General features: G+C 32.0%; 2 protein-coding genes across 2 annotated transcripts in view; one reads left to right on the forward strand and one right to left on the reverse strand.

Moving 5' to 3' along the window:
- Actbeta (inhibin subunit beta) overlaps positions 1 to 5,617 on the forward strand; it is a 59,414-nt gene extending 53,797 nt beyond the window's left edge. Inside the window, exons 4-5 of the mRNA XM_089592534.1 lie at positions 610 to 801; positions 5,317 to 5,617. Of these exons, the coding sequence (XP_089448660.1) occupies positions 610 to 801; positions 5,317 to 5,557 (433 nt within the window). The 3' untranslated portion in view covers positions 5,558 to 5,617. The remainder of the gene's footprint in view (positions 1 to 609; positions 802 to 5,316) is intronic.
- An 8,661-nt stretch (positions 5,618 to 14,278) lies between these two features.
- On the reverse strand, positions 14,279 to 26,897 carry LOC106639292 (serine protease 33). The gene is made up of 8 exons (XM_089593248.1): positions 26,372 to 26,897; positions 23,667 to 23,711; positions 18,171 to 18,256; positions 17,281 to 17,366; positions 16,998 to 17,135; positions 15,706 to 15,842; positions 15,466 to 15,623; positions 14,279 to 14,440 (listed from the first exon to the last, which is right to left on the reverse strand). Exons 1-8 carry the CDS (start codon positions 26,895 to 26,897, stop codon positions 14,282 to 14,284), a joined length of 1,335 nt encoding a protein of 444 aa, XP_089449374.1. The 3' UTR covers positions 14,279 to 14,281.
- Between the last annotated feature and the right edge of the window lie 249 nt (positions 26,898 to 27,146).

Raw genomic sequence — 27,146 nt, forward strand, 5'->3', positions numbered from 1 at the left:
CATTTCGGTATTCACAGCACTGTCTCTCTCTCTCTCTCTCTCTCTCGTATGCACTCTATCGTTTTGTTCATACGTGTATTCGCGCATTGCCTTGATTATATGTCTTATACATATGCATATGTATATTTTACCTGCGATAAAATTACAAAAGTACCAAGACAATGTTCGCACTACGTATACATGTATATATATTTTACATGTACATATACTTACATACGTGGTAGCATCTTACACGGTAAAAATCGATGTGCGCGCGACTCGGTGAATCGTTGCCGATGTTAAACTGCAGTGCCTAGTGGCCGCCGGGTAATGCGTGTATGTATGTATACCTATATGCGTATATAAGTACGCTCGCGTGATATAATAGCGCCGGCCGGTCGCTAGTCGTGCACACTTACATAAATAAAAAGTAACGAGAAGCGCGAGTGTATAAAGAAAAGAGGAGTACGGGAAGGGAAAAATAAAAGAATATGTGTGTGGAAGGAAAGAGTGTGCGTGGCACGGGCGACGCGGTGACGGCGATTTGGGGCGTTGTAAAATATAACCGCTTGGCTCTGGTTGACCGATGACTTTGAAATGTGGGGCAAAAACGATTTTTTTTTTTTTTTTTTTTTTTTTTCCAGGCACGCAGGATCCAGACCGGCCCTTTTTGGTTGTAAGGACGGACCCCAAGCCCGTTAAGAGGGTCAGGAGAAGGGCGGTCGAGTGCACAGGCGCGGCGAGGGGCCAGTGCTGCAAGGAGAGATTCTACGTGAACTTTGCCCAGCTCGGCTGGGACGACTGGATTATTGCGCCGGAAGGGTGAGTTTTTTTTTGGCATCGTGGTTTTTGGGTTAGCAACTGCACGTGTTAATAGCGATTCGGTACAAAACTATTCAAAATCATCAAAAACACCGCAACAGTCTGATAGATCAGTATGTACGTTGATGTAAAAGAGCTGATATCGTCTTTAAGTCGCAAACTACTTACTCAATAGACTTTTGGTATGCAATTTATGCAAAACCATAATTAATGATTTTAAATATATTTTTAAATCGTAATTAAAAATTTATTAAACTTTTACATTACGTATCATCGTCGTATGTGCATAATATTCATAATTGAATAAATATGTTACAATGCATCATTACTAATGCACTATACAAGTTACAAGTTAAAAATGTATAAGAGTTGGTGAATTAAGCACGTCCAAGTTCAATTCATTTTTAAATTATAATAGCGAAATCATCAAATAGTCTTTAATTATAATTGTGTCCATTGCAATATAAAGGATATTTTTCTGTTTAATTAACTCATGTTACACTACTTGTATTTTTGTAAGATATTTTATGAGACTATTTGAAACCACTACTTATTTCACAGTAAATGTACAACTGATATAAACAATATAATTTTCCTACTTTCAAATGCCTTGAAGGTATTATAATTTTTTCAATTATAATTCTTTGTTTTAATGCCTTTCAAGCCTTTGTAAATTATTCTCCAATTATTCATTACAATTTGTGAATAATATTAAACAAAAATTTTTACTCTTACGAAATAAGAACCAAATTGATTCTGTTGTGTGCAAATCGATTTAGATAGTTTAATAATTATTTACATGAATTTTAAAATACTTATATTTATTTTTTACAAAATAAGAAAACTATTTACGATGTACAAGTATTTTTTTTTTTTTTTTTTTAATAATCCATTAAAAAAATACTAACATCTCTAAAAAATTTTAAAATAGGAAACTATTTTATGGAAAAATTGTTCCGGAAACATTTATTGAGAACTCTTATCTTCATATTCACCATTTTACACACAATACATTGTGTCTTGTGGGTAACCGAAGTATCAATTTTGTTGCAATAAGGGGGTTGAAGATAATATATAAAGATAAATTTCCAAACGATTTAAATATAAATAATCAATTTAATACTTATGAATGATAATTAACTTGGGAAAAAAAATATCTTATAGATGAGAACAAAGATTTTACTGAAAAACGTATACAGAAGCATCATGTCTTTATCTTGTCATAATTTATTTGAGATTGAATGTAGATTGAAAACAATTGTTATTAATAAATGAAGCCCTTGGTAAAAATATAAAAAATAAATTCACAGAAATATAATTAAAGTAAAAGTAAAACAATTTTAAAAATAATGAACTGTAACTTTTGTAAGATAAAGTGTAAGAAGGGACCGACCCTTGTATATTATTTATCAGATAAATAACTAAACATTCATTAGCAAATTATAACAGAACTGATAGAAATTTATATAAATTTGTGATTTCTAGCTTCAAACAAGACGATTAATAAAAAAATGTCCTCCAACACAATACGCCAACACGACGAGTACAAGCATTATATAATTTTTTGGAGCAAAGGAAAAGAGAGCTATAAAAATTAAAATTTAATAAAGAGATGGCCACGCGAGGCCAGAAAAGGCTATTCTCCTAATTCAGAGACCGATATTTGGCCCAATTTTCAGCTTCGGTCTTATATATACCTATGTATACGCCGTTCTTACGTACACACGCGGAACAACGCTTGCGCGCGAACTATCTATCTAGCGTATGATATAAGAAATTCGTAGGAAAAAAACGGTGTATGTCAAGGTTTTGGCAGTGGTCTTACGAGCGTTTTTTTCCTTTGAGTTTCTACACGTACATACATACATACATATATGAAAGCAGATGAAAAAAAAGGAACCTAATTTACATAAAGGTCAATAGAAATCTATATACTTGTGCGCCCGCGATATAAATTACAAAATCTATATTCTCAACGCCGCATAAGAATCAGGTCATATTTTCTTGTAAGCCAACTTATGTGCATCTAGACGACATGCATATATGTACGACGGAACCAAGTGCTGCATGCAAAAATAGGGGAAAGAAAAAAAAAAAAAAAAAAAAAGACACGAGGAAGTTACGTATGTACGTATGCAGGTGTACGAAGAGTTTGACAAGTATGGATCTCTGTCGTCGAATGTACACTACTTACTATATCCACACGTATAGTTTTCTCTCCAACAACCTAATCCATCATTACAGGTGTCCGCGGTTGTATACACGAATCGAAGCGAAAACACGCAGACAACATGGATGAACGCAAAGCGCCGTCATTGGCTTTGCACGCGCGAGAAGTGACGATAGGTGCCCATACTATTCTTCTTTTTTTTTTCTCCCTACTCTTCGTATAATCTCGAATACACGTAACAGACATTCGTAGGGCATCATGAAACCGACAGGGCATAATATGTGCATCGACAGCTGGCGGTGGCGGATTATTCGGAAATTATTGATAAGACGTGGTAGTGGTGTAGAGGGAAGCTGTTCGAGTGCAAAAACGAAGTGTAAAATGGTTTTTTTTTTTTTTTTTTTTTTTTTATAAATTACATTATGTCGTCGTCGATGACGGCGTGGAGAAGGAGTGTCGGGGTTTTAAAGTGAGTAATCTAGAAATTTAATTACCGAGGTGTTGAAAAAATGTGCTGCGGATTTTTTGAAGTTGCTTAAGCAGATTGCAATGCCAGTACATTGGGAGTGCCTTTTTTTTGGTCTTATATTTATAAGTACCTTTAACAACCTACGTCTACCTAATTCTAGTACTTTTTTGTTCTAATTGAACCTTGTGCTCGCTTATCTACAGTCTACCCGCAACTACGCTTAAGGTTATTGCTAGGCATCATGGCTTCTTCATGCGATTAAATAAATATTTTTTCTAACCTAATTTGTGACTACAGAAGCCTGCACGTCCTACAACCCAAAAAAATATCTGAATGCTGTCAATGGCTCAGTTTTTGCTGGATAATTTTTTTTATTATCTTATAAATGAAACACTATGACGAGATAAAATGACAACACATTGCCATTATAACGTCAAAATTTTCCTACAAAAAAAAAATAAATTAAAAATTAAAAAACATTTTAACTGTTTAGTCTTTTAACTACTTATTGAATTATATTTTATTTAAAAATAAGTAACTTTTATATCTTGAATAACGTAGAACGTTTCATACCTGACTGTAATATTCACTGTATGTATACAAAAGTGGAGTGTGTGTCGTATTCCACTAACTTTATACTAGTTTCAGACTTCCAAAATATAAAAGTTATCTCCTAACTAAATAAAAATAGAATAAATACAACTTAAACTTACCTAAAATTTCATAAAAATTTTGACTAATAAAAATCATACTCATTCAATAATTTATTAATTTAACTTTAATAAATCAATTTAGCTATAGTTTAACTGAAATTTAATTAATAAAAGTTAAAATAATTTTTATTTCATGCAAAGAAATCAGGACATAATCTGACTGGTTTTTGTCTCCCCTTTACTGTGAATGTAATAACTGTCTACAGTATAAACTAGTTATAAGCTTTAATATGAACTTTACTCATAATAAAATAATTAGATTACTATCTTTTGGAATTGTTAGGTAAAAAACTATTGGTTTTCATATTATATTGTACATAAAAAATACATAAAAAAACTGTTTCGATTGCACCATTTTGATCGTCTCAAATTAGTTTTTTGTAGGATGAAACATTAAAAAAATTTTAGTTTTCAGCTGCTTCAACAACTAAAATGTAATTTGTGAGTTGTTCCTAGACAAATACAAAATAACAAATATAAAAAATCTTAAAGCTAAGATAGATATTCTTAAGTATAAAAAAAGTGATGATGTCAAAATATTTAAATTAATTTTTCTTATATAATTGAGACATGTTTTTTTTTCAGTTTTTCAATTTTTTAATTTTTTTTATGAGTCACAAATATTCAAGCTATTTATTTATTAACAAAAAACCACCATTTAATAATACTCAAATATCGATCAAATCAAAAATAAATATTATTGTATAACATAATAAATTCTTTAGTGGAAAAAAACATCAATGAAAATAGAAATCCATGAGGCAGAGTAAAAGTATACAACAGCTACGCATTGCAGGGGTATTGCAGCGGCTCTTTCCTTTTTACAAAATAGCAAAAAAATTTTCAAGATTAATTTTAATATCAGCGTATTATATTCTTAAACTATAAATAAAATCTTAATTCTATTTTAAAAAGAGGAAAAAAATATAAAAAAATATAATAATATCGGTTCGAGTTAACAAAATTCTGGAGTTTAGATTGAAAGCTTACAAGTAATATGGTACTAACATTCCGAGCTTGTATCTACAAATGGTTGTATACTGAATAACTGTAACAAAATTTGTTCACATCGATTGAATCACATCTTGACTATACAAATTTGTAATAAAGACAAAAAATCAATGAAACTAACAACCAATTGGCTTGGATTTCTTTTTTTCCAGTTACTACGCAAACTATTGCCGAGGCGACTGTGGGGCAGGCCACCGGACGCCGGACACCTATCCGAATTACTACAGCCACGTGATCGAGGAGTTCCGCAAGATGGACCAGCTTTCGGGCATACAGCCATGCTGCGCGCCCCTCAAGTTCTCGTCGATATCGCTCATCTACTACGGCATGGACTCGAACATATTCAAGCGCGATTTGCCAAAAATGGTCGTCGACGAGTGTGGCTGTCCTTAGAAAATCTCGCGAGGGACTCTCAGTCTCTTTTTCTTTTTCTTCCCTTTTTTTTTTTTTTTTTTTTTTTCTCTCTCTCGTTATGTTTTCCAACACGTGCTTGGATATCATCGAGACGTTCTTCGAGCGACGAGGTCGCTACGCTTATTGGACAAAATTAGACAAATGCAATGAAGTTAATAAAAAATAATGCGGGAGAAGGAGCTCAAGCATGAATAGCTAGAAATCGTACGAGGAAATTGGGAGAAAATTGTAAAGTTGCTTAATTAACGTAAAAGAAATATATATATATATATATAAAGAAAGAGAGGGAGAGAGTGGAATGTGGAGAAAAAAAGTGAGCGTGCAAGGGAAATAGGCAAATAATCAGTCGATTATAGGCTAGAAAAGTGAAAGAGAGAGAGAGAGAGAGAGAGAGTGTAAACGCAAGGAAGAAAAGAGAAGAAATGCCGCATCAGTTGAGGTATCATATTCTTTTTGGTATCGAGAGCTTAGTCCTTTTTTTATTAGTTGCTAATATAACAATGCGAGCATATGTATATACGAGGTGATTTAACGGAACCTTATGCGTATATATTTATCATTCATAAATATATATGTGTACATATATATTAAAAGAAAAAAAGCGTTTAAGGTTTAAGTGTAAACTAAAAAAAAAAAAACTCAATTGCCTTGTTTTTTATGCGAAACGTATTGAAAGTATCGAGTAACGATTTAAAACAAAGTGGAAGTACGATAAAAAAAATCTATATATAAATCTTATAAATATATATTATATATACATGCGCGCGTGATAAAAAAAAAGGAAATTCAAGCGCCGGAAGGATGGGCGAAAAAATAATTAAAAGTTCAAAGGCTAAGAGAATAAAAAATACTATTAATTATATTATTGATTAATAAAATTTAAAAAAATAAATAAATAAATAAATGAAAGAAAAGAGAATAACCTAAAGAGAGTCGAAGGTGTAATAATATAATGTAAGTTTTGAAAATTTTACAAAGCATGTTGAATTAACCAATATCTCTTGAAAACAGTTTGTAAACTTTAAAATAAATCTTATAGGGCATTCCATAAGTTAGTTAAACTTATACATACAAAAGACGCAAGAAAGCTAGTTATTATATTTAAATTTAATAGTTACAAGTAAAATAATAATTATTATAAAAACAAGGAGAAATGGGCTACGAAGACGAGGAATGAGAATTTACAGAAAAAAATAGGCAAACTCCAAATTGAAAAAAAAACAAGAAATGAAAAATTTTTTAAAAATTTAAAAAACGTCGGAACGATTCCACGTGGATTTTCTAACAAAGCTTGAAACGATGGACGGGTTAGTGACGTTAACAATAATCATTCTTAAAAATTAAGAAACGAAAGAAAATAAAAAAAAAATTAATGATGCGAAAAAAACAAAAAGTTTATGACAATAATGAAAAGAAAAAAAAATTGTTAATAAAACAATGCTCGTTTGCCGAGAGTTACACGATAGGGCTGACTGATTTTGATTCAAAAATTTTTTGGATGAACATCCTGAAATGCCAAGGAAATTGTTCTAGGAAATTTATGATTTTTTTTTCGTGAAAGCAAATCATACACTTGAAAATGAAAAGAAAAGAATGAAGAAGTTGCTGGATTTAGCTAACGTTTAAATTTTGGTGGAAACTTATACACCAAAGAGAGAGAGAGAGAGAGAGAGAGAGAGAGAGAGAACTTGAAAGAGAGAAGCTTTTGAGAGATAAGTGAAAGTGCTATAGAGACGCTTTTTAATACTGACGCACCAGTTGACTACACAAACACTTAAGTACACGTAAAAACACACACTCACGTAATACCCTTGTCGTGTGAAGGAAAAAAAGTACACTAGTATATTTACGAAGACTACGGTGACACAAAGGACAAGCACGGCAATATAAAAAGAAAAGTTAAAGAACGGGCGTTTTTAAAGTTATATTAAATTTTGTGGGACAGTTCGTTGTGCCCCACACAGCCTTACTGGGCCTTATTAAGATATTATCGCATAACTACTAAATTACTATTTAAATAAATGAAAAATAAAGAAAGATTAAACGATATTTAAGCTATCCCCAGTATTTCCCGTACAGGTGAACTTTAAAAAAAATACGAGGATAAGGAGGTAAACTTTTTGACAATGAAGAGCGACATTTTTAGCTGATAGTCGAAATTTTTTCCATACGTCAGCAGGTTGAATTTAAGTGTACGTGAAACCAAAGGACAGACTGTTTTTTGACGATAATTGAAAGTATAGAGAAAGACAGACAGGCGTTTGTATTATTACGAGGTCGGACAGGAGATATAGTGTAAGACGTTTTGCCACTTTTTCAGCTACTAGCCAAAATAAAAAAAAAATAAAAATAATGAAAACTATTGCGTCCAAGTAATGAAAGAAAAGACTTGTGTAACTCTAGCATAACCGTGTAAATTATTACTGTTAAGACTTTCTTTGTTTTCTTCGTTTGTTAAATAAAAAAATAAACAAATCCAAAAAAAAATAATAACGATAATAATGAACGGATGATGTTAAGTGAAAAACGAAGAATGAAATTAAAATCAATAAATGACAAAACAAGTTATGGTTAACAGAAACCGGGAGTATTGTCACATTTTTTCCAGTAAGAAAAATTTAATGAAAGTAACCGACACCTTTTATCAAGCTCATAAATATACGGACTGCGTTTGAGGAAAAAAAATTAAATTAAAAAAAAATTTAATAATAAAAAATATTATAACTCAAGAAATCACATCCAAAATAGGCCTATTTAAAAACTACTATTCTCTCTCTGTATAAATAAATTCAGAAAAAAAAAAATCATTAAGGGATAACGAATTAAGAGAAGAAAAAAAAAATAAAGCAAATATTTAAGAAATATAAAAATGAAAGAAATCTTCTTGAATCTATTATTAATTATCCCAAATTAAAGCACACTCGCGACTTTCGACTACTTCCACGGCTTTTTCGAATAAACAAAAAAAATATATATAAATACATACGAAATTTCGAATCCCAGTAAAGATTTGTTGTGTAAAAATTCTCGTGAGCACGTCTAAGTATGTCGTATCGTGTGTCCAGCAAAAATAAAAAAAGTTAATTGAGGAAGTAAGGTTGCTTGTTATTGCGATCACGAAATTATTATAGGCTCGAAAAAATTTGCCTGTATCATGATAATAATCAAGCGTTCTCTGTACAGCCGAGAATTTTGCACTAGCAAATCTTTACTGGGAATGAAGAAAAAAAGAACGTTATGTACGAATCAAACCAGCATACTCTCAAGCATATATACATACACACACATACATACGTGTATGCAATTAAAGGGGTCGAGGGCAGAAGCAGCAGAAAATTTAAGGCCATTTCGTAATTTAAGTTGTATTCTTAAAAAGTATTACGTAAACAAAAGGATGATATATAATATTATCGCAGAGAATTTTGGAGTTCTTGTGCAAAACTTACATTATTAAAAAAAAAAAAAAATAAATAACAACTTATTGTTTTGTCAATTTGTTTTTTGTACCATACGAAGTCTCGTTAAAATAACGAGCAAAAAGATGAGAGTTGAAAAAAAAAACAATCTTGTATCGGTCTTGATAAACATAGAATAAAGTGAAATATATATATGTATGAACAAAAAAAAAAAAAAAAATGAAAAAGGGAGGACGCTTCAGAATTGAAAATGTGAGGACGATTCGTATATTTGCGAGCCTCGAGGATGAAAGATCGAGTGGTGTATAATGAAAGAATCGACGCGAAGTCAATCAAGAACATTCGTAGAGACAGTAAATTTCTTTCGCACTGACTGCCACGTTATGAAAGCGTGCTCGAAACATAGCCTGTCTGTAACATAATTATTTGAGTTTCAAAATGAAAAAATAAAGTAAAATAACATCAATGTACTCTTTAATTGATCACCATTCGATTTTTCCATCATGAGATAAAGAGAGAGAGAGAGAGAGAATATGAGATATCGAGGTGTAATCATACGAAAAGGGAAAAACATTTACACGACACTCAATAAAGACTTGAGCAATTGCCGAGTTATATACATATATAAATATTGTAACTTGTATAAATATGTACAGGGACTCCCGTGTTTAAGAAATTTTCTCTCTCCCGAAATCACGCAATGATTATTACTTACGATTATTAGATAAAACAAGAATAAAGAAAAAAAAAAAAAAAAAAAAAAAATTTGAATAAATAAACAAATAAAGACACGAGCAAAAATAAAATGATACCGATGCGCTCGTATAACTTTAAGTCGTCACATATTATACACACAAAGTGTAAAATAAAAATAACATTGATAGAAAAATAGAAAATTAAAAAAAAAAAAAATTAAATAAATAAACACCCACGTACACAATGACAGAGATAGGCGAGTTCTCGAGGAGGTTTTGTGTGCAAAAGTTGTACGCGTGCAGCCATGAGCCAGCAAAAGCAGCCGCCTCTCCCATTACCACTACTGCTACATAATACTGGAGATTCTCTATAGAGTGCTTGAATTATAATGGGAACGCGTCCAGTACTATGTGAATTTGCGAGGAGAAAATTTGGCGGAACAAAGTGCGAGATGCTACAGTGACAGCTAGATTTTTGTCGAAAGGTTATTCGGTGATGTGTACACGAGGAGGACGAGCATGTGATTTCATTGGTCTCGCGAAAGCGAAATTAAAATAATATCCTAAAGGAGTGATTATTTTTGAAAGTTCTCTGGAAAAACTTTTAATTCAACCTCGTTAAGCAAATCTTGAAATGTATCTCAAGAAAATTGACAATAATCATTTCAGCAATAAAATTAGCAATAAAATGAGAAATGGTACAACGAAGAATTATAATAAAATTGTAATGAGGAAAAAATAAATGGCTTAGTCAATTGCGTCAATTTGCGGTATCAGTCGAGTTGATTCTCCTCGTGAAACTATGCGTGGGTGAGCTCAAAAAGTCAAAAGAGTAACTAGTTTGTATAAAAGACTGTAGGATGAAGAAAAAAGTCTGTTATAGCCATGCGCGTGAAAGTGAGATGCAAAAAGCAGGTTCAAGAGAGCCGTACTACTCCTCTGCTGTAAAATTGTGCGTATTCTAGCGTGGATGTGTGAGTGTGTTTGTGCTGCGCCAAATTTCTTTTTTTACTCGATCCTCGAGAACTTGGTCGATGTCGATTTTTCTGCCAATCAAACAAAAAACAAATCAACAACTACATGTTTCTTGTAAACGATTTTTTTTTGTTTTTTTAAAATAACGCATCGTCGAGTTTAATACTTGCTGTCGATGGTACGAACATTTGTCGATCGGCAAAGACGATTTAATAAGAAAATGAAAAGAAAATTATTCGCATACAATGAGAAAAATAAAAAAAGAGCCTTCGTCGTTTTGCATTTTCATTTTTGAAACTTGTCTAATAAAAAAAAAAATAAATAAATAAATAAATAAACATATATACGAATAATAAACCACATACCGTTTGATACTTAAAAATGGTCCAAGTGGTAAATATTCATTGTCTCTTTATGGGAACTTTTTGGAAAGTTGCGAATTCTGATTTTAAAAAATTACCAAAACAAATAATATAATAAAATCATTCTGATGGAAAAAAAAAAAAAAAAAAAAAAAAAAATGGAAAAAAGGAAGCGTTGTTATCTGTTATTTATTCGCTACTCACAATACCTGCAAACATGAGCGAAGATTTAAAGTGAAAAGAATTTACGTGATTTCGTATAAAGATAATTAAGAGAAAATAGCAGGGTTGTCGCGAGTCTAAAATAATTATTAAAATAAAGTTTTTTCGCAGTCAGCAGAGAAATGCATTACAAAAAAAAAGTATTTAACACTTTGTAATTATGAAAAAAAAAAAAAAAAAAAAAAAAAAAATGAAACGATTACCAAATTATAAAATTTACCTCCTTTCGTGTCATTTTTCTAGCGAACAACCTACCAACACCGAATCTTAGCTTCGATTTTTATATTAATTATAACATATACATATAAATACATATACGTATATACATATAATAATATAACGACAATAATACGTGAAAATTTTCTTTTTCAAAATAAAATAAAATAAAAAAAAAAACAGAGAATTCTTGCTTCTCGTCTTTCTCCATAAAAGCCATATCTTGCACGAAATCCGGCCCTGCAATTTAACTAACCCCCATAATGAAGTATTATTCGCACTTTCTAGTATTAGAACCATATCAATAAAAAAAAATTAAAAAAAAAAAAAATGTAAAGAAACGTAAGAAAAATTGACCTGCCTCTCATCTTGAAGACAAGGGAAATGTGTATCAGATTTCTGGTTATAACTAGCCAGTATATTAATGCATTGTTAAGCGTTAATTAGCAAAAAAAAATTATTCAGCACTTGCCATAGCACTTTCTAATTTATTGATCTTCCATATGTATAAATTCATTTTTCTAATAGGAATTACCTATAGTCTCTCTCTCTATCTTGACCACACTTGGATGAGAAAAAGTATAAACGATGAAAAAAAAAAAAAAAAAAAAAAGTAATGATAAAAATATTTAAATTCAGTAATTATAACTTAACCACTATATATTTTTCCATATCGATAATAATAATTTAAGGAAAGATTTAAGAGAATACGAAAATACTTTTGCAATCGACGAAACCTAAGCTCATAATTAAAGAGCATTAAGTTTCAAAGACTAGGTTCACGAGATAAAAATAATTAAGCAAATAAAAATTTAAAAAATGACAAATCCTTAGATCGACAATGTTTCACTTTGAAGATTTAAAACGAAAAATTAACAATTACGAAAAAGTAGGTTATCTGCCAATCCATCGTTTAATTTATACATTGAATCGATAGGATTAATTTATTTTATAAGTTTATATCTAAGAATCAGCACTGTCAATAAAAGAGACGTAGAAAGTTACTAGCAAAATGATGGAAAAAAAATCAATTTATACTGTACAATAACTATTTAATAGTCCTCTCTTCTTAATAATCATAAGCTTTTGTTTTTCGAATCAAAGGTCTGCTTTGAAAAACGACAAGAATAAATAAGAATAAAAATCATTTCATTATATATTCGAGTAACAAGTTTTGCATTTATTCTTTTCTTCAACTGATTTTTCTAAATTTCAATTTATTGTTTTCAGATTTTGTAAGTAAATTTTATTATAAATGTTTAACAGTAGTTTTAGTAGCAGTCATAGATGTTTAGAATAGACTTGATGTTCGTAGTGACGATTATTCATAGTCAAAGACTCATAGAAATTTTTTTCTCAGATAACATCAAAAAATAGTTAACTGCATTTTGTCTTACTGAATAATGGAAAATGTAAATGCACATGTAAAGCTTGAAATTGGAAGATGTATAAATTGAAAGTGTTATCTGAGTAAGCATTGTTATACTTTTTTTCTTAGAATGTTAGCATAGAAAAATTAATTTGAAGTAGTATTAAAAGTTCAAGGAATGATCATTTCACGGTTAATTATTTATTAACTGGCACACTGCAGTCCAGTTGTTAATCAGAGTTACATGACGTAAAAATGTTTAAAAACTTAGACAAAGACAGTTTTACATTTTTTTAAATAACAGGTTATCATAATGACCTCATCATCATACTTGTCTCGATTCATTTGAGGATTAAACAATAGTTTCAAGTAACTCAATAAATAAAGTATGTCTACATGATAAAGTATATAAAGTACTTTATTTGATGTTTTTTTTTTTTTAATTATTTACATGATCACTTTAACATTTACATCATAATGATTATATATAAAGATTTATATTATTTAACTTAATAGTAATCAACAATATACAAACGATGATTTTGCTTTAATCTGATGAAGGGGTTAATAAAAAATTTCTTTAAAATTTATAAATTACACACATTTATTTTACAAAATATAATAATCGTTTGTGTTTGCGGCAGAAATTTCTACTGAAACTTTAGTCACTTCCAAGTTGAAAATTGTAAAATTTTTAAGTCCACACGTTCGAAAAAATTCCAGTAGAAATTTCTAAAAAAACCTTACAATACACATCACTTAACAGCATTTATTCCTTATCTTTTACTATTTTTCTCTTTTGTCTTTACTTAAAATAGAGATTTAAAAAATTCCTCTCTAAAAATAGTAGTAGATGAATTAGTTTGCGGACTTTTACTTTTTTGTAAATCTGAATCAGTTACAATGTACTGACGTAATTTAAACCCCCCTTTTTTATATAATAAATAAACAATTAAATTACATCATTTTGACAATAAATATTAAATGTTTGTCGAATTTGTTTTATACTAAAATTTTTAATTTAGAAGGCATAATTCAAGGTCAATAAAATTATAAAAAATGAAGAAAATGACGATGGCATTCAATTTTTTGAAAAATCTCAAAACTAAAGCTGTGGATAAAAAATTAATTTTTGATAGCCAAGAAAAATTTTTAATAACTTTTTGAAATTAAGTACATTAAAAATGACGATGGAAGTATAATCAGAGGCAGAATTACATGCTCGGCTTTCACAATAGCAAAAACCAATATTCCCTGGATAATATTTATGTTTCTGACTTTGGCATAGAATGCCCGCATACGAGCAAAACGAAACATATTCCACAACATTCGTCATCCTCCGTTTTTTTTTTCTCGCTTCCCTTTCATACCGAAATTCAAAGCCGTGAAAAATGCTCATCGGACGCTCTTGGAACGAATCTCCGCTACTCTCTGTTGTTATGTTCTTGCTACGAGTTGATGACGTATGTTATCCAGTCGACCGTTTTTGCTACCCGATGATAGATTCCTGGCTGTCCGGGCTGGGCACATGAATAGCCGGCAGACACGATGCCAATGAGATACCACTTTCCTAGTTTTTCCAGCATCAAGGGACCACCACTATCACCCTGGACGAAGAAAAAAAAATTAACGTTTCAATTAGTGTAAGTATTTCTTAGATAACATTATAGAGTTTTCTATTCAATTGTAGATAAAATTAGAGATTTTATGTACTAATTAATTTACAAAAATTTTTATTTTCATGCAAAATACTTTGCCAATGACCTAGACTGTCGATCTATATGGATTCACTTAATATATTTCAATATTTCAACCGTTGTTGTTGTATATTATGTAGTTAAAATTCATCTCAAATCAAAAATTATTAAGTTGCAGTACCTCAGTAAACATATATTTTTTTTTTAACATGATAAGATTTTACAGTAACGTTAAAACTTATAGATATACATGTATTTGAATGATTTCGTTATTACGCGAATAAGCCGTCATCGCTAATATACAAAAATATTTCATTAAGTTCCCCACTTTTAAAATTTGGTTTGGAGGATCCTACAAAATAAAAGATGAGGATTCTTTACACAAAAAAGTATTTAGAATTCTTCACCATGAAAAGCATGCTCGTAAAAAATATTATCACAGTGAATACTCACATAAATTAACGAGCAACAGTCAAATAGTAAAAACTGTCAAATGTTAACAATAAACTCTAAAAATCAAGTATTATAACCAGTTTTAATATTTCTTCATATTTCATATTTTTTAGCTTCATATTTTACTGTTTATATTTTCTAATATTTTTTTTTTTATATTTTACTTTAACTAAATTATAATATAAATGGTATATTATTAACTCGACAATTAAAATTTTACTATTTGCCATCTGATAATTCTTACTAGTTTAATAAAATTCGTCCTGTTATTATCAAGGTATACGTATGTGTGTAAAGTGTGTACACTTATTACACTTATAATGCACTTTTTTTCAAATACTACTTAATTATTTTGATTTTCGATGAGCAAAATCGTTAAACTTTGAAAAAAAAAAAAAAAAATCGATACAGTCAAGTTGTATACCTACTAATATACCTAAGTTATGTATTGTTATACAAAATCAAAATTTCATCTTCCATACCTGGCACGAGTCTTTACCACCTCCTCGGTAACCAGCGCACATCATTTCGTCGTAAATAACCACGTTTATGCCGTTCGAACGATGCCACCTTTCGCAAACTCGATTGTCGATCACAGGTACGTCCACGGCCTGCAACGTTTTTGGTCGTAGCCTCGAGCCTAATGACACATTCGGAAAATGTTAAATAGCATCAAAATACAACTTTACGTAGAACACGGAGCGTACGTTGGAGATACCTACCAGCTTGAAGAGCACCCCAGCCAGCAGCCCAGCCGTACTGTCCGAGAAAGTCTTCGTTTTTCTCCGGCAAACAAATTGGAGCTATGTGAGGCATGTAGTGCACCGGTCTGTCCAGTCGTAAAACGGCCACGTCGAATCTGGGAACGTACAAAAGCAAAGTGTCACTTTGTAGCCTTTTTTTTCTTTTCTTTTGTTTTTTCACACTGTACGAGTATCATGCTTCAGCCTTGTATGCTTTATTTCAAAATTACCGAACAAAATTAAGAGTGCTTTTTTTTTCACACTCGTCGACAACTGCTCGCGAAGCGTTGGTAATTGCCACGCTGTAATTTTTGCGAAATCAAGGAGTTCAAAAACATTTTTTAAGGATTTTCGTCGCCGGTACGACATGGGCAAGATTCGCACCTGATTTCACCATACGCGCCGATTTCACCGCAATTGCAGTGACAATTACGTGCCTTCCGACACCATTTTGTACTTCCGATAACATCTGCATGAGAATCTTCGTGAATACGTTTCTGCGATTTCTTTTCCAAAAATTCAAAGCCACCGCCTCGTTTAACGAGCTCCTACGACCTTTTTTTCGTACAATTTAATTTGACCTCAAACAAAGGATCCAATTAATTAAGATGACGTTATAACTACGAAAATAAGTGGTAGAATTTATGCACAGAGTAAAATTTCGTATGTAAAGTTAATTGCCACATTTGTTGTTTATTTTGAGCATCCATGACGAAATTAAAATTCTTTGAAATCTTTTTCGTCAAGATAATTATTTAAGTCAAGTAAATTATTTAAAGCTCTACAAATTTTTTCCCCTCTACATTAGTCTTGAATTTTAAAGATTAAAGTTCTGAATTAATTGTTTTATGTGAATTATTTTTAACGTTTTTTTTTTTTTTTTTTTTTTTTAAACACACAGGCTACAAAAAATATTTAATTTATGTAAAAGTTGTGTTATGTAATAGCCTGTTTAATTTTTGTATTTATGTTAATCACACAGAATATTATTAATTCACTATAATATACAAAATATCACTTATTAATGATTTCCAAATGGTTTTTTTTTTTTTATTATTTAAGCTATTAAGATTATATCATGATAACGTTTAAAAAAATGTATATTTTGTACACATTTATAGACCTTAACATCAAGTTAAAAATTCGTATTTTTTGACAAATCCTTGAATTTTTTAGTCATAATAATACTAGAAAAAGTTTGTATCAAGCATTTTTCCAGCTCTTCAACCATACGTTTGAATACTGATCTAATGCACATTTATCTGATTTACCTGTCCGCTTGTGGCGTGAATTTAAAGTACGGATGCACTCGGATCTCACGGACGCCGAAGGTGTAGGCCGGCAGCGACTCCGTCGCCGAGTTCACCACATAGTCGCCCAGCGTTACTTGCACCTGGCGAGCCGCCGCTCTGTGTATCAAGAAAAAAAAAAAAAAAAAAAAAAAAAAAAAAAAGAGAAAACGATCGGACGATCATTAAGTTTCGATTGAGATTCATTCAGCTACTGTACACGGCAGAGGGACGGGGGAAGCGTGAGTTATTACATCCAACTTACTTGGCTACGCAGTGGCCAGCCGTGACAACGTGAAAGCGATTAACGAGCGTTCCGCCACATCTGCTCGAACCTATTCTAATGTAGGCCTGAAACAGAAAGATATTTATTTCGATGCTAATGGTATCTGATGTTTATTTGACGATGTTCAAGAGTGGGATTATCGTTTTGATTTTTTTTTTCTTTTTCCTTTTTATCGGAACTAAAATTCTAATTGGCTATTAGGATGTTTCATGGAGGTATGAGCCGTGAAATAGTATCGTTTGTTTTTAAATAGAAATATTTACAGCATACGAATTTTCGGGATAGAAAAGATTACTTATGCCATCGATGCTGGCTTGAGATCCAGCGATTTTTTTTGACTTTGATAAATATAGTGTGAAATCGTTGGTAAAAAAAAAGACAGCTAAAGTTGTACAGTTGACGTTAATATAAAATGAATGGATGTAAACTATGCTAAAGTGCGCTAAATTTTTTTTTGTGTACATATTTTTTTGTTGTTTAAATAAAATAGATAGAGACACAAGTTTTAAAAATTGTAGAGATAAAACTATAACAATAATAGTATCAATCGGAATCCAAAGATTCATTTAACTTCGACATCTGTTGTTTGACGTCTCCTTATCAGAGGTCTGTTTTCACCAGAATTGGGTATATACTAGATTTTTAATTTTACCATTATTTATTTTTAATAATTCAACATTGGGTGCAAAAAAATTCATTTTAATAAAAAAATAAGTTTTCTCTAAGGTAGAAACAATTGAAAAACTTAAACAAATTAAAATTATTAAACTTTCAAATAATTATAAATTTAAAAAAATAATTTAAAAAATTAATTTAACTTTCAAATATTTAAAATTATTAAATTAATAATAAAATCTTGAATCTTGTACCTGCCAAGGAAAACTTCCGAATCCTGCCTCATCGCCGCCAACGATTCGCCTCTGCGCAGTTTGCTTCGACGCCGAAATACCACACTCTGAAACAACGATTTTCATCATTAAATAATTTTAGATAAACTCGAATACACAAATACCGAATTGTTAATCATATACAACGAGAATTCTAAATAATACATATCTCTTATCGAGTTAATTCATTAAATTACATATTTATGCTGAAACAGAAGTTAACGATTGCACTTAAAATTATTAAAGACAACAATAATAATAATAATAATTATTATAATTACAACAAAAGAGTCAGAGTTACGATAAATAATACAGGTGACAATACATTGTGCGCTCGACTGACGTGCCTCGAACCATCTAAAGGAAAAACGGAAAATTGTTATAGAGAAGAAATAGAATTGTAAGTACATAGATATACAGCGTCGGTTATATATTATCGTGTACAGTCCAATACGTTTCAATTGTATTTTTCATGAGAGTAGTAAGCTAAGGTGAAAATACAATAGTAATTGAGCAAAGCCAAAGTCACCAGACAGCACATCCCCAAAGTAAAGATCAACTTATATAAATATCTCGAGCATGCATCTTTCCCCGAGTTATTTTTCCACTGTTGCATACAGAGAATTACGTACGATTATTTTTTTGTACATTTTTTACCTCATCAGTCGATCGTGTAGTGAATTATTTGTACAATCTTCATCAGTACTCTTAAAATTTTTTTTTTGTTTACAGATTATGAGAACAATTTAATCTAAAAAATTAATTTTTAATTTTTACCTCCCGACAACAAGGTGCTTTGAGTTTTTCGGAATAACCCAGAGGGGAAAATTGAAAGAAATCATTTTAGACAGAGGAATCTGAATTGTGTATGTGAGACAATTGTTTACGAACACCACCGTCGCATTAACACCCCACGCGTTTGTACAAGGACGGAAATTTACCGCCACCCCATGAGTAGCGTATACTTTTGTAATTTTCTGATAAGATCTGGTATCAGTGATTTGTAAACAAAACTGATAAAAGCTAATAGCACCAGCAGTAGCCCCTTTTTAGAAAGTGTGTTCACGAGGCCGTGGCATTCGATTTGTGTGTACATACATGTACATCGTGCGTGTGTATCTTCAGCTTCCCAGCAAAGCTAATCAATTCAGAAAATGAAAAACGAATGGTATCTTTCATGAATAATTCAAGCGATATGCCAGTGAGAAATTACGATGGACGAAATTATAGGAGAACGAGTAATTAATAACTGAGGGGCAGCAAGTAGAAGCAGAACAATAAGCGTGAAAATTTTAGGCTGTAAACATTTCTTTATGAGCTTTGAATGGTATTTAACTGGAAGCAGATTTCACAAATTGACATGGAAGGTGAAATATGGGAAGAAAAAATTTCGTTCACGGTTGTATGAAATGTTTGTACAGAGAGTTATTCACAGATAGCGTGAAATCAATTGATAAATAATTGAATTCAATATTAAATGTACGTTTTTTTTACTTACGATATAATTATTTAGCTATTAAAATTTGCATGTGAATCAGAGCATTTGATAATGTAGTAAAATATTAAGTATGAAATAATTTTTTATCCTATTTAATTTTAAAAAATTTCTGAATTTTTTTTTCAGTACAAATTGAGAACCTCCAAGATATTAAAAAAAAAAAAAAGTACCATGAATATTTTCATTAAAAGTTTCAATTGTTAGTTAAATACTTGAGTTTCTATGAATTTTATAATTGTATTGATATTGTTACACAAATTTTATATACATCATTAATTAAATATATGTTAATTTTACTCACAAAGTATTTAAACGTCTGAAATATCAAATTAAATAAACTGCTTATTTTGCTCATTAAATTTGTAGTTATAAAAAATTTAATTACCAACAACAACAATGCCAATTGTCGATATGGAACTTTAATCAACACCTGACTAGTATTAACAAGTACATCACTTTGCTAATCTAAGTATAAAAAATTTCGTGTAATATTCATCATTTTTAATTCAAAAATTTTAGATCGCTCCTTATAGTTTTTTAATAAAACAATTTGGTTACACAATTTTTTATGATCGATAAATAGAAATTACTCATTGGTTCAAAAAATATAATCGATTATTAAGTCAAGCCTGTGCACCCCCCCCCCCCTTCCCCCATAAAATTTTTTTCAAGATTATTTTTATTTTTCAGTACATAAAAACGTGCCTTCTTCCTCATGTCAGAAACCCGTATTTAACACCTACGTTGTTGCATCCCACAAAAAGATCAGGCTATTAAATAAAGAAAAATTGGTATACCACTTTCTTAATACCTAGAGACTATTTTTTTACCCGTTCTACCGTTTTTTTTTTTTTTTCATTTTCTTCTATCAATAGGCTTTGTCAACTCTGTTGTCATTATTTAGTTGAGGCAAATCAAATTATTTAGGGTGTATTTTTGTTTATGAAAATGTTTCAAAAAAAAAAAAAAAAAAAAAAAAATGAAGTAAAATAAACAAAAGCAATTATTGAACGTCCTTAAGTATAATCAGTATAATGTAAATACATACAAATCAAAGTGCTGCATTACCAATATCTACCAGAAAGTCTACGTTTTTATTTACTAGAGTTAAATTTCATCTATATTTAAAAATTTTATTACTTATTCCTAACCTAAAGACCTTTAAGTATTCATTTATTTTGTGTTTAGCACTGACATGTATCATAATTTTTTTTTACGTTTTATTTTTAAATCGTATACAAATTTAATGTGCTTTGCAACAAGTGCATACTATTATTGTAAAGAAACACTAATGCGTTTAATAACTTTATCCTATGGGTTATCTTTATAACTCTCTCGATAATAACACGACTTACATTTGCTATTAAATATTCAAGTGTAACTTTTGTTATTAATTTTTTTCATGAATTATTTTTCTCAGCTACACTTAAAGTAAATCATTCAAGTGAATATATCCATGACAATCGATGTTCCTTTTATCGTACGAGTAAAGAAAAAATTATTTATATTTATCTGGAAAAATGTTATAGTTACTTCAATCCATCACAACTTTTATTAATAATACATGGTAATTCGCAGAACGTGAGTATTATATCCTCTCTTAATTGTTTATTGTTATTATAACGAAACGATGAAAGCCGTAGAAAAAAACAAAAGAGATTTGGTATTCAAACCATCATCACGCAATGCATTATTTATTAGCAAGTATAATCCAAATTTCCAACATGCGTACAGAGTGAAGATCGAATATTTCATTTACTTAGCAAAATCTTTACTTTGCTAAAATAATTCTTGAAAAACAGTATAAACATATGTTAACACTATACATGTTAAATAATCCATGCCATACACCATCTCCCTTCTAACACAATACGACCCCCATGAATCTACAAAGAGCGACGTTGGCAGCAGTCAAGTCAAGGGGTCGAGAGATTGGATTTGAAAACTCACGTCATAGGTATGTACATTAAAATACATACAAACGCTATAAACGAAAAAAATTGCAGATCTGGAGCGTGACGAAAAAATTTTATTATCAAATCAATGTACCGTAAAATATTTTGACTTAAAATATTGTTATTCGCAAAAAAAGAAAATAAAATAAAATAATGGATGGTAAACCTTCCCTTGTAAAAGTATATATTAGTTTTAAAGAAAATGTAATGTCATTTACCAACAGGAAAACATAAAAAGATGTATTTTTTAAAAGAACATCATTATAAACAAACTCAAGTTTCCAATGAAATATCAATGTATGCATCAATTTTTATTTAGGAAATTTTGTATTTTTAATGTATCGAATGCCATTGAAATGTTTCAAAAAATGTATTCATGTAGTACGTGCACATCGAAATATTAATTCTTGAGTCCAAAACAAATCGTACGTCCGAAATTCTATATAAAATAAATATATGTTTCGTTTGCAAATATTTTCTAAACAATTTTGTTCATCCATAGCATCGGTATCAAGATAAAAAAAATATATATATATACATATGCGGAAATGAAGAGAGTGAGAAAGGGAATCACGGGACAGCAGCAGCAGCAACGGCTGATGATGATGGTGGTGAACTTACGCTCGTCGACGTCTTGGGTGGTCACAGTCTCAGCGGCCAAATAAGAGTCCGTGCCCAAGGACTGTATCTGATCCCTTGGCTCGTGCTCGAGGTAACTGTAATCATTGCTCGCCTTGGCCGCGTCTTTCGGCCGATGGCAGCAGGCGTACATTAGACCGCCGCAGTTGCCATCGAGCAAGCCCGCCGACATCCAGCACATTAGAAAAAACTCGCAGCTACGTCCGTCGGCGCACAACGAATCGTCACCCTTCCACAACGGTCTTTTCTCTTTCCGCGGCTCTGCCAGAACATAATTTATTGCTTTTTCTCTTTTCAAGGGCCAGAGGGACATACTTTTTTTCGCTAGTTTTAATTTTGGCTACGGTATTTGACACAAGAGATCATTAAATATGAAATTCTTTCTACAGTTTTTTTTAAATAGATTTTGATGAAATGGGATACTATGCAAGAAGATCGAAAAGTAGCTACCAAATGGTTTCAATGAATGAATGAGTTGATCGCAAAGTTTAGGAGAATGAGAGCTAATCTAAAGTACAACAAAACAACTTGTGCTCATTTCTAAGTGGAATAAAAAAAACTCTAAATTTCAATACTTCTAGAAATTATTTGATACTAAAAAACTTACCGAATGCCAATTGTATATCTGAGAATAAATGCTACGAGCTTCGAATATCTTAATAAAAACTTTTGCCCAACTTTCTTTTCTCGCTATTATTTTATTGAATTAAAAATTGATAGTTAATAATTTCTTGCGAGCAAAAGAAAAAAAATTGAAAAAAATGCCTGTATCTGGCAAGTTTCATTATTAAAATCCAAAATAAATCTATTAGCAAAACTTACATTTTTTTATTTTTTTTTACAGTGACAATACAGTATATTGTCAACAAAAATGGGTCCAAAATTTTTCTACAATTTACCAGATTTATGTCAAAATCAAACTCCGATACTCAAAAACATTTGAAGCATTGATTGACTCACATTTTTAACGTTGCTCCGATTTCCACATTTTTAACACAAGTATAAAAAAAAGTCCATTAAAAATTACTTTTTACTACGATCTTCGTCACAGTCATTAAAAAGTTAAATAACATTTAGATGCACCGAAGTGTGAAATGAGAATTGGTGGAGACAAAAAATTGACCGAAATAATAGTGGTATCTATTTTACGAAACGAAACTACAACCGAGACATTGCGATAGCCGACCAAAATGAAATACATTCAATCGCACATTTTTGCTTCCTAAAACTATCCAAAAGATTTTATTTCCCGTTTCGGTACTGATTATCTGGGATTTAAAACTTTCGTAGAATCTTAAGTTTTAGTGTTTCTCCTATAAAGAAAGTAAGTGAACTACGTTGCACAATATTGAATAATCATTTAAAAAATGGATTAGTTTTACGTACCTGTTTCAAGCCTTGGATATTCATTAAATATCTGTTTTCGATGATCTGAAACAATAGTCGTTGCATGAGACATTTATTTATTCAGTTAGCCTTTGTAATTATTAAAGTGCCATCAATTATTCACGGGGAGAAAAAAAAAAAGAAAACGTTTTACCACATGGTGCTAGTGAATATTTCATCAGAACAACGTAGTCAAGTAATTGATTTGGTAATTGTAAAGAAACATTTGGCCAAATCAAATAATTTTACCTCAATTAAAAAGCTACACCAACGTACTTTGGTATAAAGGTCACGTTTCATTCCTCGACCTTTGTGATTATACCGAAACGAATAGGCCTTGTGTCTAATACTAATAAGGTGGCAAGAACAATGGCAATGTACATCATATCTGTAAAAACTGCTCGAGAGGTAAGGACTGTTTTGACAATTGTGCGTATTTCGTATGTAATGGTTTGATATGATGCAAAACGATAAAAACTTTGCCACCTACAAGGTGAGAAGTGCGTGTAACCCAGTTCTTTAGCGTAGCAAGTACATGTTATATTCATACATTACAATAACGACATGTTGGATGTTCCGCGAGTGGTTGTGCGATAGGAAATGTTGTTATTACTGTGGATTAATATTCCAACGAGGTCAGCGTCAGCTATGTGTAATTTTTCTACAATAAAATAATCTCTCCTTGACCAATACAACGCTAGTGTATTTTTATAATTATTATGATGTCCACTTCTGCAGAAAGACAAGTAGAAGGACCAAATTAATTGGAATTAAAATAGTCTTGCATGCATAAGAGAAAATAAATTGTCATTTGAACATGAGCTTATCTCGATTTGGATTAACCACTTACTTAAAACTACTTTTCTGGTGGTATTAGTTCATCAACAGCGTGTGATAAAACGTTCAATTGGATGTACATAATATTTTATTTGTTAACATTATGGGGTAGTTATTTCTCTTGAATCGTGCAATAAAAGTTGCGTTAACCATAGGGAAGTAAATTATATAAATTTCAAGTCCAACGTGATCAGAAAGATATTGAGTCGTAAATTGAGTATTCCATTGGAATTATATGCCCCACATACAAATACGAACAATTTACTCGATCAATTAAAAAACTTGCACTATAGACGTGTTCTACGTGGCATACAATCGACGAGAAAAATCGAAAACACGCCGAGATCGCTTGCGTATTATACCGAACAAATGAGTTATACCTACGAGAATTTCCATGTTCAACCCCCGCAAGCTAAGCACGAAATCTTCTACAGCTAATCTCCCAACGATTCACAGGAAGAAAAAAAAAAAGATTTGCAGCGTATAAAAATTAAAACCCCGCAAAATGAGGAAAAAGACTCCGCGATTTCGCTTTTGCCCAATAGTTTTATCATCCGAGGACTCGCGGCGCTGCTTTCTCTGCCCGAGTTACTCTGTATCTGGAGTACTTGTGTGCACACTCGGATTTCAATGTATTTACATAATTAAAGATCTCAGCATCCGATTGCCGCTACACCTCATATATGTATACCCATTGGGATTTCAGCAACTACGGGCATCCAAGTTTTGTATGTACATTAAACGCGTGAGCGCGTGTTCATTTCGTGATTCGCGTTGGTGATTAGAGGCCGGCTCTTGCGCTTATTACATATTAAAACGGGGAAGACGCGAGTACTGAATGTGTAACAAGCCGGCTGGAGACGGGTGCACACATATATATATATAGCTCTGAGATTTTCGCCGGGTCAGGATTTTCTTGAGCGCGTGCATTCGCGAAAAAGTGAGAAAAGTTGGGAGTACGAGATCGCAACGAGTTCATTTGCCTATACATGTCTCGACTCTCGCTGAATACGTCGTGTCAAATGTAAGTAAAGACGTGTGTATCAGACTAGCGCGTCATTTCTTCCGAAATTAAACTCGTACGTATTAATCCATCGATGTGGAAACATAAATAAATCATCAACTTAAATAAGAAATGTTTCGTCTAGTGTTTAATTTTTAAATACGTATCGTGTCATATGTATACTCCAAAAAACTGCATCGGTTCACGAAAGAATATTCAAAATGTATTATTCCGTAAGCTGTTGAAAAATTACAATATTGTTGATGGTTAATAAAGAGGTACGGAAATAATATTTTTTTTAAATTATCTATAAAATTCAAGCCAACTGTAATGTACGTAAATCAACCGAATCCTTATTCTAAGTCTCATTTTCTCCATCGTTTAAAACAAACAGCAATTGTTTGAAAACCTTATAAAACCAAATAACTTTATATTCTCATCAGATTTAAACCTCAAACTAAACTTTATGAATACATTTGTAGGAGAATAAAATTTTTAAAATAAAAAAAAAAAAAAAAATACATTTACTAGAAGTAGTTGCGATTACAGTTCAGTAAAGGTGAAAACAGGGCTTAAGGAGAGTTTTTTTTGGAACGTTGGGATTGGAGTTATGTATTTAGTTGGGTAGTAACAGATAGGGTAAGGGTTGACTAGACATGTTTTAGAATGAACACCCTCCACGCAGAGGTGACAAAGGGTGAGAATTACACCAAAGTGATGTCCAGATTCGAAAAATACAAAAACAAAAAAAAAACCAACTACATCCCCACTCGACATCCCATCGTAAATCCCTAAAACCCTACAACACATATAAGTCACCCACCCACCGGCATAGCCAGCCCCGCTTGTCCTCCCCAATCCTCACCTCTGTAATCCTCCTCAATGTCGGGCAGCTGATTCGACTGGAAGAAGTTGTTGGCCCCGAGGCCAAAGTCGCTGTCCCGGAAGATCAGCCTCGGCGTCCTGTGCCCCATCACGGGAGCCCCGGGCCTGCTTGGATACTCGCCGGGTCCGAGGTGCTGCCTCCAGTACGACTTCTGCTGCCGCCAGCTCGGGTACGGCCCCGCGAAACGCACGCTCCTCGCCTGCTGGACTACGGGGAGCAACGGCGGGGGTGGTGCTCCCTCCAGGACGTAGCTCGGGGGCAGTGCGGGGAATCGCACGAAGCGCTTCCGGCGGGCCCGAGTGCTCGGTGGTGCCGGGGTCGCAGTGGCATTGTGGTCATTGTACGGCGATGAGCTGATGGTTTTCCTGCTGTCGATGGACGACGACGTTACTGTGACGAGGGACGTCGAGGCGGAGGGGCTTGCGCTGGTGGCGCGACTCGAGCTCGTGTGGAGGCCGAGGATGATGCAGATCAGTAGGCGGCTGCATGGCTTCGTTATCAGCATTTTATTGCTGCAAAACGACAAACATTACAATTACACGTCACCAATACTTTATTCTCCTTCTTGTGTGCTCAAGTACCGGGAAATCGGATCAAAGGTGGCAATGGCTAATCGATCGCGATTACTTTGAGGACATAATGAGGGTTCGAAAAGTTGATAGTACTTAAATATCGTAATGAATCAGTCGTTGAAATATTAAGCTTTTCATGGTTTTATACACGTATATGGTTGGGACCACTGGGATTTTTGTGG

Source organism: Copidosoma floridanum, unplaced genomic scaffold (genome assembly GCF_036245765.1).
Source record: "Copidosoma floridanum isolate Cflo_tuat_1 unplaced genomic scaffold, Cflo_Japanese_pri ptg000019l, whole genome shotgun sequence".
Taxonomy (NCBI): Eukaryota; Metazoa; Arthropoda; class Insecta; order Hymenoptera; family Encyrtidae; genus Copidosoma; species Copidosoma floridanum.

Coding starts and splice junctions, on each gene's coding strand:
- LOC106639292 (XM_089593248.1), bottom strand. CDS start 26,897: ATGCTGATAACGAAGCCATGCAGCCGCCTACTGATCTGCATCATCCTC. Junction 17,367..18,170: donor TCGGAAGTTTTCCTTGGCAG/GTACAAGATTCA, acceptor TTTCTGTTTCAG/GCCTACATTAGAATAGGTTC. Junction 15,624..15,705: donor CTGGGGTGCTCTTCAAGCTG/GTAGGTATCTCC, acceptor ATGTGTCATTAG/GCTCGAGGCTACGACCAAAA.